Source organism: Lampetra fluviatilis, chromosome 30, assembly GCF_964198595.1.
Source record: "Lampetra fluviatilis chromosome 30, kcLamFluv1.1, whole genome shotgun sequence".
NCBI classification, from domain to species: domain Eukaryota; kingdom Metazoa; phylum Chordata; class Hyperoartia; order Petromyzontiformes; family Petromyzontidae; genus Lampetra; species Lampetra fluviatilis.
This window is the reverse complement of record NC_136304.1, coordinates 338,415-358,370: the sequence shown is the minus strand read 5'-3', so window position 1 is coordinate 358,370 and position 19,956 is coordinate 338,415. Positions and strand designations below refer to the sequence as shown.

General features: G+C 47.1%; 1 protein-coding gene across 1 annotated transcript in view; it reads left to right on the top strand.

Moving 5' to 3' along the window:
- The first annotated feature begins 5,153 nt into the window (after positions 1-5,153).
- The window catches only part of ZFYVE1 (zinc finger FYVE-type containing 1), a 27,990-nt gene continuing 13,187 nt past the window's right edge, over positions 5,154-19,956 (top strand). The window contains exons 1-6 of the mRNA XM_078870257.1: positions 5,154-6,325; positions 13,415-13,696; positions 16,058-16,280; positions 17,115-17,326; positions 17,701-17,807; positions 18,411-18,519. Of these exons, the coding sequence (XP_078726383.1) occupies positions 5,489-6,325; positions 13,415-13,696; positions 16,058-16,280; positions 17,115-17,326; positions 17,701-17,807; positions 18,411-18,519 (1,770 nt within the window). The 5' untranslated portion in view covers positions 5,154-5,488. The remainder of the gene's footprint in view (positions 6,326-13,414; positions 13,697-16,057; positions 16,281-17,114; positions 17,327-17,700; positions 17,808-18,410; positions 18,520-19,956) is intronic.

The following is a 19,956-nucleotide window of genomic DNA, read 5'->3' as shown; positions in this document are numbered from 1 at the left end:
AAAGACATCAGAAGACGTTAAATCCGGAGTTGGAGCTGTCCAGGGTCTGTTGTCGCCACCGAATCCAGCGGTTTGAAAACGTTCATTCAGGTACTCCAGACACGATGTTTGCGTAATGACAAGGAGCCCCCATCTTATTTAAAGAGTTACTACCATCACATTCCTGTACAGTCATATCCATAGGGTCCTGCAAAGAGACTTCTATATATCGATCCTTAGCTCAATAAAATAGGGACTTTATGGACGCCCTGTATATTTTCTGTTTCCATTTAAACCATGCAAAGGACAACCAACAGCTTAACATCTTGAATGGCCACACAAGATGCTACCACAATTCAAAGCATGTGTATCATTTTAAGAAACACCTAATGGCTTTGCTGAAAATAAAGACGAAAAAACCACTTGATCACCAAAGTAAGCTGCTTTAAACCAGTCTCCCAACTCATACGGTAAAACCAAATCTGGGCGATGCTTGTGCTGTTATGTCGCTCAGCTCTTCTCCCACAGGGTTATTGCCGCCTCGTGACAGTATTGTATCTCACCTGCACTCCTGTGTGCCGTAAATCACCCCACGGTGCCTTCCCTATCATTGTCACCACCACCTTTCATCATCATGTGATGTCCACTGCAAGGTGTCCATTATAGAGGTAAGTTGATGCGTGACTGCATTTAAACTGCACCTTACAATACACGCACAATACTGACCGGGCTTGCTCCACGTGACAATGGAAATGAAGAAATGCTGCTGCCCATCCCAATCCTTATGAGCTAAGATGCTGTTGGCAAACAAACCCCATGATCACAATCGCATGGAGAGGACTTATTCAGCAATGGAATGCCAAAGTACTGAGTTATATTCTTAGGTTTTTTCGGTAAAGTCACGTAGGTAAAACATCAAAATTAATCAAAATAAAATAAAGATCACGACGTTTCGGAGGCAACACAAGTCTCCGAAACGTCGTGATCTTTATTTTATTTTTATTAATTTTGATGTGTTACCTACGTGACTTTACCGAAAAAAACCTAAGAATATGAATCCTTGCAGTCACGAAAGCTTCAAATCTAGAATTACTGAGTTATAGCTCTGGGATCCATTCGCCAATATAAAGATACTGAATCAATAAAAAGCCCGTACTTTTTATTTATATCATTAAATTGCTACTTATTATCTGAGGACCGCCCGTCCTATGGACGGGGTGGATCTTCCCAATCGGCCCAGTCCCCTTGTCACAACTCTTCTCTCCGTACAAGTTTGTCCGCCCTTCTGTTGGCCGCTCAACACTCACCAGACATCTGGCACTACTCACCAGACACCTCACTCCTCAGACGACGCCACTCGCCCGGCTTCCACCTAAAGCTCACCACCAGACACCCGGCACGGCTCCACTCGGTAGACGCCAGACAAGAAGCTCCTCTCCTGACAACTCCGCAGACACCGCCCACCACTCACCTGCCAATCGCAAGTCAACGGCTTCGTCGCCTTTAGACGCTCACCAAACCAACGGAGGAAACTCATCACACACCGATGACAAATCAAGTAGTGGACAGGTTTCCCTCGTTTTACGTGGTAGATGCGTTCCAAAAAAGGGGCGCGCAAAGCGAAACCGCACGAGACAGCTGCCAACTCAGTAGCGCACACAGTACAGTACACGGTACACACTCAGTACACACAGTACACACTCAGTATACGGTACACACTCAGTACACACACGGTACACACACAGTGCACGGTACACACAGTACACGGTACACAATGTTGCCCCACGTCCGACCGCATAACCGCATTTGAGTGGATTCAAACCGCATTCAGCGAGTTTTGGAAGTAAATAGATGAGCCGCATACACCGCGAAATCGCACAACCCGACCCGGCGTGAGGCGAGGTCACCGCGTGGTTTGTGTGACAGCAGCTCGAGGCTGAGCTCCGAGTCACCGCAACATGTCCAGCAGGGGGCGCATCGCCCAGAGCGAGAGGGGTCCTTGACCTCGAGCAGCGACAATCAGCGTCGTTGTGGAGAAGATAACCAAAACTCGACCAGCAGGGGATGTGTCTCCTTCGTATGTGTCTCTCCACGAAGACAAATAAAAGTGTTTCTTAGGTCAGTCAGAGTCACGTCCGGATGAGTCCCATAGAGCCGAGTAGTTTAACAAACGATTCGTTCCTCGTATGTGGAGTGCCCTTGCCAATAACATTCCAGAAGCATTTAACTAACCACCCTTACTGCTGATGAGACTCAGAAGGTCCAAACAGGTGCATAAGTTGCTCAATGCACTTGCATAAACAGATGCTGTATTATAACATTGATCTGGAAAGCCAATGAGCTGGTCGACTAAGACGTGTGTGTATTCATGTAGAGGCACATTATGCAATTATGCTTTTATTTGGATTTATATACCTTGGTTGTGGCATAGGTTTAGGACATCGATAATAAATGAACAACTTTGGCAAGACATACGGTACTATATCATTGTCTAATTATGATTTTATATGGCTATACGAGGTCAACAGTTAAATCCACCGTGCTAACCGGGATGGTGAAGTTTAGTCCAATAACACCCCACAACTCGCACGCTTTGGAGAGGCCCTCATCCAGCAGTGGATTGACTTGTACAAATTACAGCAAAGGCGTGGGTGACCCTGACACAGTCTATATGTTGAATTTCAATGCAAATCCGAACGAGTTTATTAGTAGGAATGGCTCGCAACAGACGAGGGAGGACACGTGCAATAGTGATGTCACATCATCAACACGGAGTACATTATCTCATCGTATACGTCTGTGGCTTCCCTTTGCACTGTTCCTTGTCTAGTTTTAAAAGTTAAACTTTATTTTGTTTAACCATGGGAGAACTCGACAGACCCGGGTAGTTTCACTTGTAAGATCCCATCCCTTCTGAATGAGTGGATGTTGAACTTCTTTCGCGCCGTAATCGAAGGTGGTGGGCAAGGGCAACAAACTAAACACTAAAATCAGCTCTAAAATGAATTTTCAATCTGGATGATTTAAAAGTGCATGGCTCCAGTGGCTTCCTAAAATCGGAAGGAAGAGCGTTCCAGACGGCCGCAGAAGCGCATCTTAAATCTTTGTTTGATGGCGAGCCACGTAGTGACCGTCTTTGTTTGATGGCGAGCCATGTAGAGTGACCGTCTTTGTCACCCAGATCCAGGAGAAGGCTGCTGCTGTGTGAACAGAATGGAAAAGCGCGGACATCCAGAATCAACACGTCAATCGAAACCCAAACATCATCGTACCTCGTCCTGGATTTGACATTTCTCCTCGAAGACGCTGATGGTGTCACCATCAACCGCAGCAGGGCATCAACAGGCCGATGCACACATTTCCTTGATCATGGAAAATTAAAGACAAGCCACAGTCGTGCGATTGTGGCCATGCACCAAAAACTATGGACCACCTAGTAAACCCAGAGACACACAGAGCTACAGAGAGACTCACGGAGACACAATTAGATGCACAGGGACCCATAGAGATGCAACCCAAACTACGGAGCAGATATTCAACCACTGTACAAGGGTGGTCCAGATGTTTTGTGACCCCTAACTTTTGTTGCATTTCTGTTTTACTTTTAAAATTAAGTTTTAGAGAATTAAATTGGGGGTCACAAGACATTTGGACCAACCTGTACACCCCCATGGGTTCCTTCAGCAGAGAAGGAATCGCGAAAGGACGCGAAGTCTCTCCTGAAGAAGCCCTTCTCGTTGTGGATAGCAGAGCACACGACGTGACATTTAGCTCCTGGACATATTGCCATCATCAAACGCAAGAATAGAATAAAAATGGTTAAAAATAGGCGAGTATACATGCAGTGGTGCTATGAGCATCATCAACACAGAGTACATTACACCGTCAGTCTAGGCCCTCTAGGGTTTCCATCCGCACTATAGCTGGTGGAATGTTATTCATCGCGTTTTGTATCGCCAGGTGAGAGGCGAGGATTAGTCTCCATTGCGAGTGGGCTGGGTCACAAAAATGTCGACAGCAAACAAAAGCACATAACATAACGACGCCATTATAAATCAGTGGCAACACAACTGTTGTCACACGAGAAATGTAAAAGTGTATAATCATGGACATGTGTACTGCGTGAGAAAGTGACTCTTTTAGAGTCCACTGTTGTATGCTTCTTTCGTCAACACGAAGTGAGATTTCTTCAAGAATGTCGCAAGTCTCGCCCCCTCATTTGTATAGGCACTGTACGACCTTGGTCAACCCTTGACCGGTTTCTACTTTGTTTGACTGTCACCAGCAGGGAGTGGGGGCTGTTCAACAAATCTATTGTCAGGTGACACAGAACAGCGATAGCCCAGCGCCATACAAAGTACAGCACAACCAAAACTGTTCAGTCGGAAAGGAAACATGGTATGAGCTGGGTTATATGATTACTTAATAGGTTACAAAGCATTGCATGGATTATTGGACTAATCGGATAAAACGAAAACGCGATAATGTTGGAGGGAGGTGGGTGGAAGTAACACGTCAATGTCCATATGTGCCGCTGGACGGGAGGTGACAATAACAAAGGGTACATTCTTAATCGATTATATTTTGTACAATGTTCGCTTGATTTAATCGTTCCATCTTTCAAAATATATAACGTGATGTGTGCGTTAATGTATCCGTGTGAGATCGCAGTCACTGCCTTTGGTAATCGATTTTTTATTACATTACTGTAACAGTATAATTTTAGAGTCGATGAATCGACTGTTAGCTGGTAAACATTGAACGCAATGATACCTCCATTGTATTGTTAATGTATTGGTGTGGGTTCGCAATCATTGCCTCCCTTAATTTATGGATATATTTTAGAAGTCGAAAATCGATTATGCCCCCACCTGCTGAAACATTGTCCATGATAACACCATCGTGTTGTTGTGGGTTAGCAGTGACTTCCTTCCTTGGCAATACATTATTTATTTTCACATTATATCTTACATTTTAACACGTAGGCTTTCGATTTAGAAAATCTAAACATTTCTAAGTCGATTAATCGATTACACCCCCAACCCCCCCAACCCCCCCACTGCTAAAACCTTGTTACGTCACGCCATTCGGTTGTTGTTGTTGAAGTCGTGGTGGGGGCTTCTGGGTCGCCCCCCCCCCCCGTGTCGTCACTTCCCGTGTCGTCACTTGCCGTGCCGCCCAGCTGATGGCGGCCAGACCGGGCCTGCTGCCTCCGTCGTCAGTAGTAGGGGCTGTGGAGCAGCAGCCAACACAGACGCCGCTGTCACCTTCGGCGTTACCGTCAGCAGCCAGCAGTAGCTAGGACATTATGATGATGATGATGTGTTTGCGTGTAGGCAGTGTTAAACTGAATAACGACATTCATGGGCATGGGTTGTTATTGTGGCTTTAACAGCGCTGTCGTGATAAGTATAATTTATATATCGTGTTAGGTTTATAAACGTGTACTATTGTTGCTATTATTACTCCTACCACGACTGTTATTGGTGTTTTGTTTTTGTGGATCGGAATGAGCTCCGGAGTGAACAAAAACGCGAATGGCTCCTCGGCCTCACCGACCAAGCCAGCGACGTCCACCACCGTCTCAACATCGACATCAGCAATAGCTCCACCGTCCTCGGGCAGCATCACCTCCACTGGCCGTGGCTCCAGCGGCCATCATCAACAGCAGCAGCAGCAACTTAAGCAGATCCTCCAACCCTCGGGCACATCGACATCATCTCCAGGTGCTGCTGGTGGTCGTCCCAGCAGGACCCAGCAGCAGCAGCATCAAGGAGGAATCCCCGTGGCTGGAGCAGCGACCACCCAGCAGACATCACCGTGGGGCCCGCCTTGTCACGAACGCTACGCCTGTGGGGGGGCCGCTCTGGCCGAGATCGAATGTGACGAGTGTGGCTCCTTGCAGTGTGGGGACTGTTCCACCTTGCTGCACAACCAGCCCAAGGTAGCCAATCACGACCGGCGGCGCCTCGTACCTCTACTGCAGCCAGGGCACCGTGCTGAGGCCACCCCATCTGCTGCTGCTAGTGGTGGTGGTGGTGGAACTGCTGGAGCTGTGGCGACTGCAGGACCTGGAGGGTGGCAAGGCCCTGCGCCTTGCGAGGCCGAATCGTGCCGGCCGCGACAGAGGGCCACCATACGCTGCGAGCCGTGCGGTGTCAACATTTGCCGTGCTTGTGCCGACAAGGCGCACAACGGACGAAAAAAGCACAGCCTGGTGGCGTTGTCTGGCCGTGGGCGGCTGGACGGGCCCATGGAGCAGGAGGGAGATATGGCCAGGAAGAGCCGGATGAATGCGGTGGATGCGAAGAGCTTCTTGCTGGTGGACGAGACGGAGAGGCTGCAGGTGAGTTGGTGGGTTTAAGTATATTGGGTTCTGTGCTTTTAAATCGCGGTGTTCGCTTGGCCAAGGGTGCAGATGCCAGTGAGATCGGGCATCCTTAACCAGGTCGAGTCCTTTGGGATGAATGTGTCCGTTTTTGTGCCACATTTAAGTTTGGCGAGGGCCCACTGCGATGCAGATTTGAGATGGCTCTCTTTGTATGGCCCCGGTTGAAGGGCCCATTGATATGGATCTTTCAGGTGGCTTTCTTTGTCTCATTCAGGTGAGAGCCTATTGATATTTATGTACAGTGATGTTCTCTAGGGGAGTCCCACTTGGAGTGAAATGCTTCGTTGATATTGGTAAGTTCTTGTCGGAGGCTAATGAGATTGATTACCATTATTCAAAGTGCGAACTCATCCACAGAGTTTGTATTTGGGTTGGTTTATTTAATTATATATCAGTCCATGAAGATGCATCCTTAACGAGGAGATCATTTGATGTACAGTACTTACTGTGTTTGAATTTGTCCTTCATATAACCCAGCTAAGAAACCATTAAGATACATGCACTGTACTTTATTGAATGTGCTTTCACCTATGTGAGTGCCAAGTGACAGTTGTTTTTACTCGGCCAATTAAGACACACATTTGAGGTGTCCTTTATTTAACCAAGGCTAAAGGCCATTGTTTTTGTTCATCTTTCGCAAGGTGAGTGTTAAGATTCATTAACCAGGTGATTCTATATACAGGTAGGAGGCCGCTGAGACATGGGTTTGAGTGAATGTCCGTTTTTTTACCCAGGTGCAAGTCGATTGAGATATGGATTTGAGTAGCTGTCCTTTATGTAACCCCGGGTGTGGTTTAGTGATTGTTCGCCAGATCATGGTGCGTTGAGATATACACCGATGCGTTTCACTGCAGATGCAGTACTGTACTTTATTTAAACCAAGTGGGAACCATTTGAGGTGACTTATCTGTTAATCAGGTGAGAACCATTCCATGCAGTTGGCGTCTCCTTTGTTTAAACTATGCGAGTGCCAGTGAGCATACCTCGTTTAGCTGCTGATGTCATTTGAACCAGGGGAGAGTCAATTGAGACGCATGTTTATCCAGTTGGGTCAATTAGATACCCTACAGTACTGGATTTGATATCCTTTAAATCAGGTGAGACACATTTGGTTTGATGATCATATTTAGATAGGTTACAATTTCGACAGACTACAGTTGCTTAGTATCGCTGTACGATAAACTGCAAATAGAGTACCCCCAATTAATCTCAAGTTAAACACTTTTAACTGGTTTTCTTTAGAAGGCTTTTGTACCTCGAGTCGAAACGGGGCTCCTTATCCATATGCCTAGAGTCCTAGACATTTCTTTGTATCTGCAGACATTTCTTTGTTTGTCTGGAGGTATCTGTATTTGTAGATAGTATATGTATCATGGTGTCTTTAGAGATGCCGTCACAATTTCAAATAACGACGGGCCTATGCTGGTGAAAACATAAATATGGGGGGACAACATAGGACCATATTAACAGCAGAGTACATACTCTAGCGTATTCTGTTAGACAACTAAGGGCAGATACATAAATTAGTTCTTGACATCATTTGTGCATGATTGTAATTTAAAGCGTATCAATGTTGTTACGAAATAATTTCGTCCTATATGGGCTCTACTGTAGTAACCATATTTACCCACTTGAATCTGTAATGGGAGTTATGGGCGGCTACCCAGGATGTGTGGCTTTATTTTATTATTTGTTTTTTTTTGGGGTCTTGGACAAAACAAAAAGCTTGCTGGAGCTGTGCACTCCGTTATGTAACCAGCAGCATGGGTTTAACATACTAAATAATAATCAAGCTTTGTTTTCCAGTACTGTACTATACCAACATACGTCCGAATGGAGAGAGTCCTGAACTGAGACACTGTAGATTTATCTCTCACTGCAGACGTTTACAAGGCAGTAAAATTGGCCCAACGGATGATTATCACAGAGAAATAACCCACACAAAAACTACGCAGTAGGTCCACTGTGTACATAACAACATTGAACTTACCCACCACATACAGTATGAATTGCTCAACGCTGGGTGTGCTTGATTCACAATTGGAAAGGTTATGGGTTCAAATCCTGCGTGGTTGTTGACTTGGCCACCGTGTTTCTGTGCTCGTTTTAAATGAAAGTGAACGATAGTGGTCGTCCGAAAAGAACTGTAACCCACCATGGGAATGTGGAGTTTCCACGACTGGCTAAGGGCTGCTGCCATCGGAGACGAGCTCCATCCCCTTTTGTGCCTTTAGAGTCGCGTGACGTTTAACTCTACACTGCATTGAGGGCATATTCAATTGTCCTGGCAAGAGTTTTGTAAACTGTCGATGTTTGTCGTTGCTTTAAATAATATATCAGCCTCTCTGGGTCATTTAGAACTGGAGTTGAGTCACGTGTTCAAATTGTAAAAAAAGGCATCCTTTTTTAGTTTTCTCAGTCGTATATAATCGATGGGTTTGTATAATGTTGTCTGACCGGTGTAAAGCTGTGTCGTCGCAATGGATGAGCGTTCATATTTAAACCTTGACTTAAAGCTTTCGTGACTGCAGGAATTCATATTCTTTGGGTCTTTTGGTAAAGTCACGTAGATAAGTTGAAAGACGATTGCTTGTGTTGTGATCGAAACGTCGTAGTTTTTTGTTATTTTCTTTCAACCTATTTACGTGACTTTACCGAAGGGTCCAAAGAATACGTTCATATTTATTAACGCACCGTTCTTTGTCAAACCACCTCTTGACCATACTTCACTATGCTTCTCAGTGCAAGGCTGGTGAAAGTGGAAGGAGCCAAGACTGGCTCAGATATACCACTCGCCACTGGCGGTGGCTGTGGTCGGGAATTGAATTCGGAATGCGGAGTTCGTAGCGATATTCCGGGCCATGTCACGAATGTGGCCAAACGGCAAGCTCTGTAAGACAACACTGCATGACATCACACTGCAGCAATCAAGTTTGTTGCCCAAGTACCATTCTCGTCCCCGTCTCGGGCGTGGTGCGTGTTGATCATGTTTGGACCTAAGGCCGTAAGACGCGGTGGCGAGATGTTCACGACCCCGCCTGTTATCAAGGAGGTCGCGTGTTCAATTCCGACCATGACGCCTGCTGTATATTTGGAGTTCACAATTAGAATGAACGTGCCTTGAGAGTCTATGGCTGCTGTACATTTCCACACGCGCGTGATGAGGCGCTTTGTTGAGCTGTCGTTTGTCGCTGGTTCGCTGCTCAAAAGGAGCTTACATAGCTCAGTTAGCCCCCCTTACCTGGCCAAATAAAAAAGTTTAGTTTACATTCTTAGAACCTTTAGGATCCTTTTAAAGGATGTGCATTTTCACGTGCCGATTGTGACGTCTGCTCACACACCTCAGAAAGGTTATTTCCAAAGACGGTGTTGGCTTGTTCCTGTGTGGTACGTTTGTGTATGCACTGTACATCGGGCTATGTTTATTCTAGCGCTGGTGTACCAGCGCAGGCTCCGTGTCAACATTCTATATTCCATGAGACTGCTGTAGCGATAACAACAACGACAGCAACCACAGCTTCAACAATAATAAGGTAGCCACGAAGAGAAAGGTGCTGTTGTTACAAAGTGAAAGAAAGCACGTTGTGTTGTTGGCTTTTGTTTGTATCGAGGCTGTGCCGGAACAGGGAGGCACTTTGGTACATTCTGCGACATGTCTAGGCATGTGACGCTGACAGAGCCGCTGTCACCCACTCCGCTGCATTACATCGGAGCGTGCGATGTGATTCGTGGATTGACGGTTCTATACAGAACATGTTTATTGAAGCGAGAAGTGGGCGCAGTGGTTCCCGGACTGCGCTAGCAACCAGTTACGCACGGCGGCTAACGATTTTATCTTGGGCCTCCCCTAGGTCGACTCAGCTTTCAGTGAGCAGTGTTGTGCAAGGTGAAGGTGCCGTGCTCCTGGCCTCACCATTCGTTTCTACACCATGGTAGCTCTAAGAGACACAGCTGGCTACGAAGGCTGCAATCGGGATGTTTGAGTTTAGTTTGCTTCGTCACTGTTTGAGCATGTGGTATGTGAACCTGGCCTCGGCTGCTCCCAGGACAGCTGAGAATAAAATCAATACCTGGCGGCGTGGGGTCAGCAACTTCGGCAATGGGGGTCCGGCAAAAGAAGGGTGTCTGGAGATGGCCACACTGCACCCTTGCTTACTCCAACAGCATAAAACAATTATAACATTGTATCCATGTAAAACACGCATATAAATACAACAGGTATTTTACCATCATAATCAACGATGGTCAATCCACTGGTGGATGAGAAGGCCTCTCCAAGCCCCGCCACCATCTTTCATGATCATACGATCTAATATTCACCAAGCTTCTGTGCATGACCTAATTTCATTGCTCCATCTCCTTGGCGGCATTCTCTTGAATACATTCCATTCCTTGGCTGCGATTCCTTTATTATTGACATTGGCAGTCATTAAAATTTGGCAAATTACCCACAAAATTGCTAAAATGTGGTGACAGTATAAATAGCAATCAGACCTCTTCTGGCAGTCGACAGCCCCAGGTGACTTTCGCAAGTGATACATTCCTGGTTCTCACCTGGTTACACAAAATAAACTTGAAACATTCTTCCAGCTGTGTCCTGCCCGAGCCCACTTTACAGTTGTGTTTTACACTGCACGCATGTATATGGCTATACAGTATTGTACATGTGTACGTCTAACGTGAATACTATATACACTAATTTACACATTATGTCCCACCAAGTGTCATACGCCCTATTCTACTTCAGTCGACCTGATGATAGAACGGAATGTACTGCTTCGCAAGCTTGGCCATTCCCTGTTTATGTTACTCCTTGTCTCTGTGTCTCCCCGCCCAGTCTCCTTCTGCCTTCGCCTCCTACTAACTGTGCATGTTAATTTCGCCATCTTTCTTGATCTACCTATGTGTACTTGTCTATCTTTGTCTCTATCTCAGTTGCTAAATGTGTTTGTATCCCTTTGTGTTTTTGCATCTCTGCCTGTGTCTCTTTCTCCTGCTCTCTGGCTCTTTGTATCTCCCTGTATCTTCCCCTATCTCTGTCTCCCTGTCTATCTCTCTGTGTCTCTGTCTTGTCTTGCTTTGTCTGTGGCTATCTCTGTTTCTGTCTCACTTGTTGTCTCCCTGAATATCCAACCGTCCGCCTCCCACTTCCTCTGTGTTTCTGTTTCTGTCTCTCGCTATCCCTGGCTTTCTCCCACTCTTACGTGTCTCTTGTTTTTTCTCTCTCCCTGACCATGTGTTCATATGGTGGGGGTTGTTATTGCCATCACAGCTCTTCCTTCCGTACCCTTTTCACCCCACCCGCAAATCCATGGTGATCACATGACTATCCTGGCCTATGGTGTTCAAACCTAAGATCTGCCTTAATATGTTTCACTACTTATTTATAGAGAGGATGCTGCCGTGGTGTAATCATTAACACACTCGGCTTGTCATCCGGAAGTTACCGGTTCGATCTCCGAGCGTGACGCTTAAGAATAACGGTGCACACTTTTTTTGTTGTTATTCCCTTGCCTCTGTCCATCCAGCGGTATAAATGGGTTGTTCACCACAGTAAGTCGATCGTCGGGTTGTGTGTGGTGAGGTAAAGTGTGAGTACTCCCACCTTCTCCAGAATGATCTGGCGAGTGTGAAAGAGTAGGCCAAATACCCTCTAGAAGGGCTCTGTTGCTTACACTCCAGGAGACCCTGCTGCCATCAGTGGTGTGAGCAAGTAGTTGAAGGCTCCACCTCTTCCTTTTATAGATAGAGAATCGAATGCTGAATAAGTTACAATCATGCATCCATGTGGAATGTTTAACGCTTGAGCAGAAGACGGGCAGCTGCCAGGGCAAAATGCATTTTCACATTTTAACTTTGTCATTGTTGCGCTGAATGTTTTGGAAATCCTTTGATCAATTTGGTGAATTTTCAATAGGGTCAGTGCCTCATAGCAGCACCGCTTTTCCTCCAAGTTGGTAGATATTCGGTCATCTTTACAAGAGTTAAACCCCCCCAAAACAGATGGATTGACATACAGCTCATCCATTCATACTTTAATTCGTGGTTGACAAGTGATAAAAAAACTGGTATTTGGCTGAATTTTTAGTATTTTAGTTTTACACGGGCTAAAGCCAGGATGTCCAAAGAAAACCCACAAATTCATCCAATTAACGCTCAACATCTGCAGACAAGGCGGAAATCTACTTTCTGCACTACCTTCTACAGGCAATATGTTGCCCAGAAGATTAGTGCTTTTGCACATAATGGCTCCGTATCCATGTGTCCCGCAACTTTTAAGTCACTGGACGCCATGCAACAACTCGGACAGTGTGCATGTGGGTTTTTAGAGTTTTATTATTTTTCCCCAGCTACATTCCAATCGTGTTAGCGGTGTCATGTCGTGAGATGACTCAACGGTCTTTTGCAATATGTCAGCGAGCAGCAGAGGTGGGACAAAGTCATTGTTATGCAAGTCCAAGTCGAGTCGCAAGTCATCAAATTCATGACTCGAGTCTGACTCGAGTCCAAGTCACATGACTCGAGTCCACATCTCATAGGTGGGACAAAGTCATTGTTATGCAAGTCCAAGTCGAGTCGCAAGTCATCAAATTCATGACTCGAGTCTGACTCGAGTCCAAGTCACATGACTCGAGTCCACACCTCTGGCGAGCAGCGTATCACTCTGTCAGAGAATGGCCCCGGTACATGTTTTTAATGTCAGTTCAAGAGGCCTCTTTTTCCATATTTTTACGTACCAATTTTTGTTAAGTCTCCAGAGCTGGAGTATAGTCAAATTAATTGAAATCCCAAATTTAATATGAGCAGTTGTTTATGCAGTCATTGGTGTAACCAGACTGAGACAAGCAACTGGCCGCTACCTTTGAGAACCCGGTATAATCACACGTCTTGCCAGAATCAAACCCGGGATTAGCAGCCGTGCCAGCTCAGTGATCCGAGCCAACTGTCGCCACCTCCTGATCTTTGTTACATTTTTAAAAATGTACACGTTGGCTGCAACATCTCGACCTTAACCTATCCATGTTTTTGTTGTTTCATCGGCAGATCTCCTCAGAGCAAGAGCTGATTGAGAAGCTCCGTTGCCACACGGAAGACCTGCTCAAGGTGGTGTCGATCATAGGCAACACGGGCGATGGAAAGTCGCACACGCTCAACCACACGTTCTTCCACAAAGCCGAGGTCTTCCATACGTCGGCCACGCAGGAGTCGTGCACGGTGGGCGTGTGGGCAGCATACGACCGCAACAACAAACTGCTCACCATCGACACGGAGGGGCTCCTGGGTGTCACGGCCAACAGCAGTCAGCGCACGCGACTGCTGCTCAAGGTGGGCTCCTTAAGTGCTTTTCCCTGGCAGGCCCCAAAGATAGTCGGCGTCCAGGCCCCACGTGCTCCGTGAAATAGCTCGCACTCGCGTTTGGAGTTGAGTAGATGACGGGGAGAACATGCAAACTCCAAATGTACAGCCATCTGGACCAGGATCGAACCCACGACCTCCTGTCTACCAGGTGTGGGAGATGATAACACCTTGATGGCGAGATGTTTTGACTGCCCACCAAAGACGAAAGTATGACCAACCATGACGAGACAAATTAACTAGTCTCATGAAGATGCAGACGAAGTTCATTTAGCAACGTTCGTCAAGACTGCGGTGACTTGAGGAAGAATATAACTGGTAATTGGCAGTATGTGCATTATAGAAGATTTACTGAGTTTTATCTGGGTTGGCTCACAAGATAATATTGGGAGGGAAAGAAATGCACAACCCTCACTCCAACTGATTAAATTCAATCTGCTCACACCTTGATGGGCAGGCTGAGCAGCGGTTCGCTTTTAGGTTGTGTGCTTCATGAGATGCCACGCGCTTGTTTAGAGTTGAGTCGATGGGCAGCGCCCCCGAGGAGACTACAACACCTGATTTATCCATTGCGGTCGCCTAACCAAGCAAACGCTGTTAAGGCTCCAAGATATGATGAAATTGGCGCATTCCAGTTGATTTGGTTATAGGCTGTATGCACACCTATATTCTGGAGCTTTGTAGGTAGGGTTGATCACGCAAATATCATTAGTGCCAAACCAGATGGAATAGGTGGCCAGCAGATGGCAGTAGAAAACAATTAGGTTTGGAACCCTTCTATATGTTTTCTTAAGCATCTTATCCTGTTATGAAACTTTCTCTGGGTAATCTTGATTCATGCTGACATGCAGAATATTAATTGCAAAGGAATTGTCCCATAATCTCAATGCAAAACCCTCCTGAAAATAGAGTTTTAATAGTCGGTGAGGCTCACCGAGACTAATAAAGGAGTTATTTATGAAAGGCAGATATTTTAGCCGTTCGGGGATCATTCATCTGTCCACCGGTCCACTCGGAGCACTTATTCACTTGCTACTTGTCGCAGGAGCAACCAAGGACTGTAGCTGTTTGTGCTGCGCTGACACTGCCTGAAGCACTGATGAATGTGACTGCGCTTACCACCGGAGTGTCATGGCATGGAGTTTTATAGCCGCTGAGCTACGCCGAGTGACAGGAAGAGACAGACTGTCTTGGAGAATGGTCGTTAGGGACATTTTATTCCATCAGATTGATGTTCACAGAATCTGTCTTATGAAGACCTTTTGTGCGGAGCAGTGTAGAGCTCTTAATCTGTGATTGTTCAAGCAGTGACATGTAAGGCCCTGTTTATTTTCATAAAATGTTCAATATTATTTGATTATTTAAATGCATTCTAATTACTACTTGTCAGTCTCAGTACGGGCTCGATTGGCCTTTATCCCCGAGTCGATAAAATGAGTTTCACTTGGTGTTGTGGGAGCACTGAGCCATGGAGGCATGGGAGAGTGCCGTGCTCTCTGGAGTTGATACCACTGGCTGAGAGGACCACCAATGCAGATGACTGCTGCTGCTGCCCAATGGTTGTCTGAAGATGGATAAATTGTGGGTCAGATTCACATATAAATGAAACAGACAAAGATACATTGACTTTACATGGCCCCCATTGGTGTTAATGGAGGAATCACCGTAAGGCAGACAAAAAGGAGCATTCGTTGTCATGTGAATATGGCCCTACGACTTGGATAGTGAAACATAAATTGATTGTTTTGAGTCTCAGCATGCCTGTAATATCCCATTATAAGACCCACAATTTCAGCTGTAGATGAATAAACCAAACAAGAAAAAAGTCATGGTCAAAGCATATCCATTCTCATTTCAGAGGCTCTCAGCCAAGCACAGTAGAAAATTTACATTCACATGGTAGTGGCCAGCCCCCATAGACCAGATTGTAACTGGCCTGCGAATTTAGTTCATATGGCCATGGCCACATGAGGACTAGCATTTTGAAATAATAGTTATCTGTCACTGCAGCATGTTGGCCGCATTTATCCGATTCCAGAGGAAAATATATTCGATCTGGCAACACCTGTGTGTCTAAATTCAGCGTGCAGTTACAGGAGTGATCTGAGGAGTGTGTTAATGTGTGGCCCACCACAGAAATTAGGCCCTCAGTAAGGAAACGGTTTCCCACTCTTGCCCTCGAACCACCACGATTGGGCAGACCAGATGAAGGGCCGGACATGAAGCGACACAGAGGCCAAAGCCATGATCATGAGCAGAGCAGCCACACGTAGGACCGCACTGGAGCGAGCGTGCGCAGAATTGTGTCTCACTCGATGACGCACGCACCAGGTGATGGCCGTGTCGGACGTGGTGCTGTATCGCACACGCGCCGAGCGACTGCACAGCGACCTCTTCAAGTTCCTCGGCAACGCGTCGGAGGCGTACCTCAAGCACTTTACCGGCGAGCTGCGCGCCACGTCGGCCCGCTGCGGCATGGAGGGCCCCCTTTCCGTGCTGGGGCCCGCCATCATCATCTTCCACGAGACCCAGCACACCAACCTGCTGGGGCAGGGTGAGTGCCTTGGTGATTTGTGCGAATTGGGTCGCGGTCAGCCTTCGTTGTGTTGGAGAGTAAGACCACAACATTTATAAATGGGTTTACGCTCCAACACACGGGTTTGCTGAACTAGTTACTAATTGACACATTTAGTTTACATGACAAATCTTTCTAATTGGCTGTGTTGGGTGGTGGCGGGTTTAACGACACATTAATATTTACGCAATCAAACCCCAAAAAAAAAGATAAACCTTTATATTGGATAATATTGATCACGAAAGCCTACTGCTATGCATTAAACTATTGAGCTTGCAGGCAGTGCAATGACACTGAAACTGCACTGGGGCCCACGGGCCAGAGAGGCCCAGCTGCCGGCCTTTGAATGAGGGGCAACATTGGAAAGGGAGCCACAGATTTTATTCCGTGCATCAGGGCCCATCCTACCTCGCTGCACTGCTGAGGCACCAGGCGTGTAACGATTTCTTGGTCATAAATTGGCGTCGCGATTTAATTTAAGAATAATTTGTTTCAGTTTGTTTTTTTTACAGTTTTGTTTGCAACATTAGCCAAAGCGTAATAAATACCATATCATTTTAATTATATTTTCATAAGTTGAAGATCATAAATCTTGCGTGCATTGTTTAGGATGCGTATTGTGAGCATAAAGATCAAATACGTGAGTGACTCTCCAAAGTTCAACGCAAATGGACTTTTCAACACATATACTATACTCCTATTTCCGGCCAACTCACAACTTCTCTAAACGAAAGTCGAACGAAGGTTGACTTGTGACGTGCGCATGCCGCTTTTTCACTCGATGGCGCGACATTCGGTTGTTCGTCTGCACAGGGGAAGGCCAGACGCCTGAGGTCTTGCTGCAGCGCAACTTCAAAGAGCTGAAGTGCACGCCGGAGGCGTTCAGCACGGTGGAGTACGTGGGCACGCGCACCTTCAACCCCCCGACAGACTTTGGCGGACTGTTGAGGGTCATCCAGTACCGCCTCAAGAGCAACAGCAATCGCGCCTCGCGCACCCCGGGTGTCATCTTCAAGGCCCTGGAGGTGAGCGGCATGGCTTGGCGTGCGTGCGTGTGACCCTCTCAGCCCTCAGTTGGCTAGGAGAATTCCCAGTGTGACCCGTGGTGAACTTGGAGATTCTCAGTAGCTAGGAGAGGTATCCAATGTTACCCATGAGGAACTAGGAGACCCTCAATGTGGTTTGTTGGGAGCAAGGAACTTATCGAATGTGACCTGTGAGGAGCTAGAAGATTCTTAGTGTATTCTGTTTGGAGCAAGAATATTTATGTCTCCCACGGGGTGCTGAGGGATTCTCACTGTTGACCTTTGCGAAGCTCGGCGATGCTCAAAGTCGACCTGTGACGTACAGAGGCTGCGTCCCCTTGGTCACGGCGTGCGGTCGCCTGTTGTGGGTGCAGGCGCTGAGCGAGCGATTCAGCGGAGAGATTCCTGTTGGTGACATGGCTCGCAGCTCCTTCTTCCCAGACGAGTACTTCACCTGCTCCGCGTCCTGCCTGAGCTGCGGGTTTGTGTTCCATCTTTTGCCACCAACTGATCTCTTCAACAGTGGAGAGCCTGGCCTCCGCCATAAGAATGTATAATTTTCATCACTGGCTTATTGCGTCTTGTTGTTAAGCACGTAACGACGCATCGATTCGTCAGTCGATTTTTAAGGTCATTATACGTGTATGTGAGCATCGATTAATTACGATGTATGCAAATCGTACACAAACAGCCTGTGACCAAATCACCCACAATGCACCTGATACCGTCAGGTTTCGGAAGCTAAGCAGAAACGAGCATGGACAGTGCTTGGATGGGCCAACATCTATGAAACAACTGTTGTGGGCCACTGCTGTGGTGGTGTGTTGTCAGCAGAGGGCAGTGCAGACAAGTCCAAAGTTGTACTGTGCTATGTTGTGGTGTCTATGCTTCCCGCCTACACCAACCCTCAATGACCAGTGTGGTGAAGTGACATGGAGCCCCTCATCCAGCAGTGCTTTGACAAAGTGTCGTGAAATACTGTTACCATGACAGGGCTCATCTGTATTAAATATTCATAAATGTAAATTACATCCCATTTTGCCGTCCCCCCCCCCCCGCCCACTTACCGCTGCCATCCATGCAGGCTTCGCTGCCGTAACAGCATGAACCACCACAAGGACGGGGTCCAGCACCTGGCAGAGGGACGCTGCAAGTACAACTACCAGTGCGACAATCGCGTGTTCACCTGCAAGGTGAGGTTCCCACACCTACACAGACAAAGATCCCTCCCTGTAGCCTACACAGGCTCTTGGGTCAAGTGTTGTTTTAGCGAGAACCTACAAAAGACCCAACATGGCACACGAGGCGGTGGGTGGCCAGCACCACGCCCGACCACCTTTGTCTCTCTAGTGGCGACGTTTACACATCGCACCAGGTATTCATTTGAGGCTGAGTCGACCTCGGGGAGCCCCAGGACCGGTTCAGATAATCGTCACTGGTGTTGACCGTGGGCAGGAATCGAACCCGGTTCGCCAGATTTGTCGTGCATCGCGCTAACTGCTATACTACCGCTCCCCATATGCACACGACTCCATACACGCGCATACCCCAGTGTTCTAGAAACGAGCACGAATCAATGGCTGTAGACGCTGCTCCAGAAGACCAGGTTCAGGCTGCGTTGTTGGATTTCCTCTGGGTTCTGTTGTGTACGTCTCCAACTCTTGTGACTCGGGCGTGGAATGGAGTTTGTGGATTGCTCCGTGATCATTGTGCTACCCGGCAGTGGTTGCGCATGCCTATAATCTGGTACGGTGTGGGCGGGGGATGGTAGTTTTTTTTTGGGTTGTACCGCGTGTTGTTCCCTCGGATGTTAAAGTGTCACTCCATGTGCTGGAAGCTTCTTCCAGAACCGAATGAGAGCAGTGAGATGAGTGCTTTCACCACTGTGCCGCCCAGCTCTATATCATCACGACTTCCCGTGAATTTCGACCGTTCACGACTTGGAGAGTGCAGTGGCGCGTGACCTTTGTAAAGTGCGCAATCGGCAGGTCATAAAGTCCGCGATGGCCTTGTCAATGTAGCGGTGTCATGCATTACACTGTGCTCAGTTGAGTGTGCCGGGCACAGCACCTGTTTGTCGAGTCAGCGCTTGCGTGACTTTTTGGCCTGGGGCGGTCTCCGATGAACAACACTGCATGTCACTGATGCCATGAGAGGCGGTGGTGTTTGGGTAGTAGAGCAGCTGTGGACCACATGGCTGCTGCTCTGGCTAGGATTGCAAGCGAAGAAGGATGCTGGATCTGATTTGCATGTGGATTTGTGTCTGTATCGTAAGAAAATGGACGTAAGAACAGTTTTAGAAGTATAATAATAAAAGGGATTTATCGATAAAAATCCGCTTATACCCCATCCACGCATTAAGCAAATTGTGTGCCTCAGAATCGGTTATGATAAAAAAATGACTCCTTTTCATTGTAATTTACAGACTTTTGTCAATCCACTACTGGATGAAAGCCCTCCCCCACCCTGTGTCAGTCGTGGTGGTTGATGAAGGGGGTCACGCAGGACCAGGTCAGATATCATTCACCGGTGATGTGATGTCGGCTGCGGTTGGGAGTCGAATCACGGATCTGTGGGTTCATCGTGGCATGGCCCAAACAGCTGGGCTACATCTCGCCTTGTTTATGGTG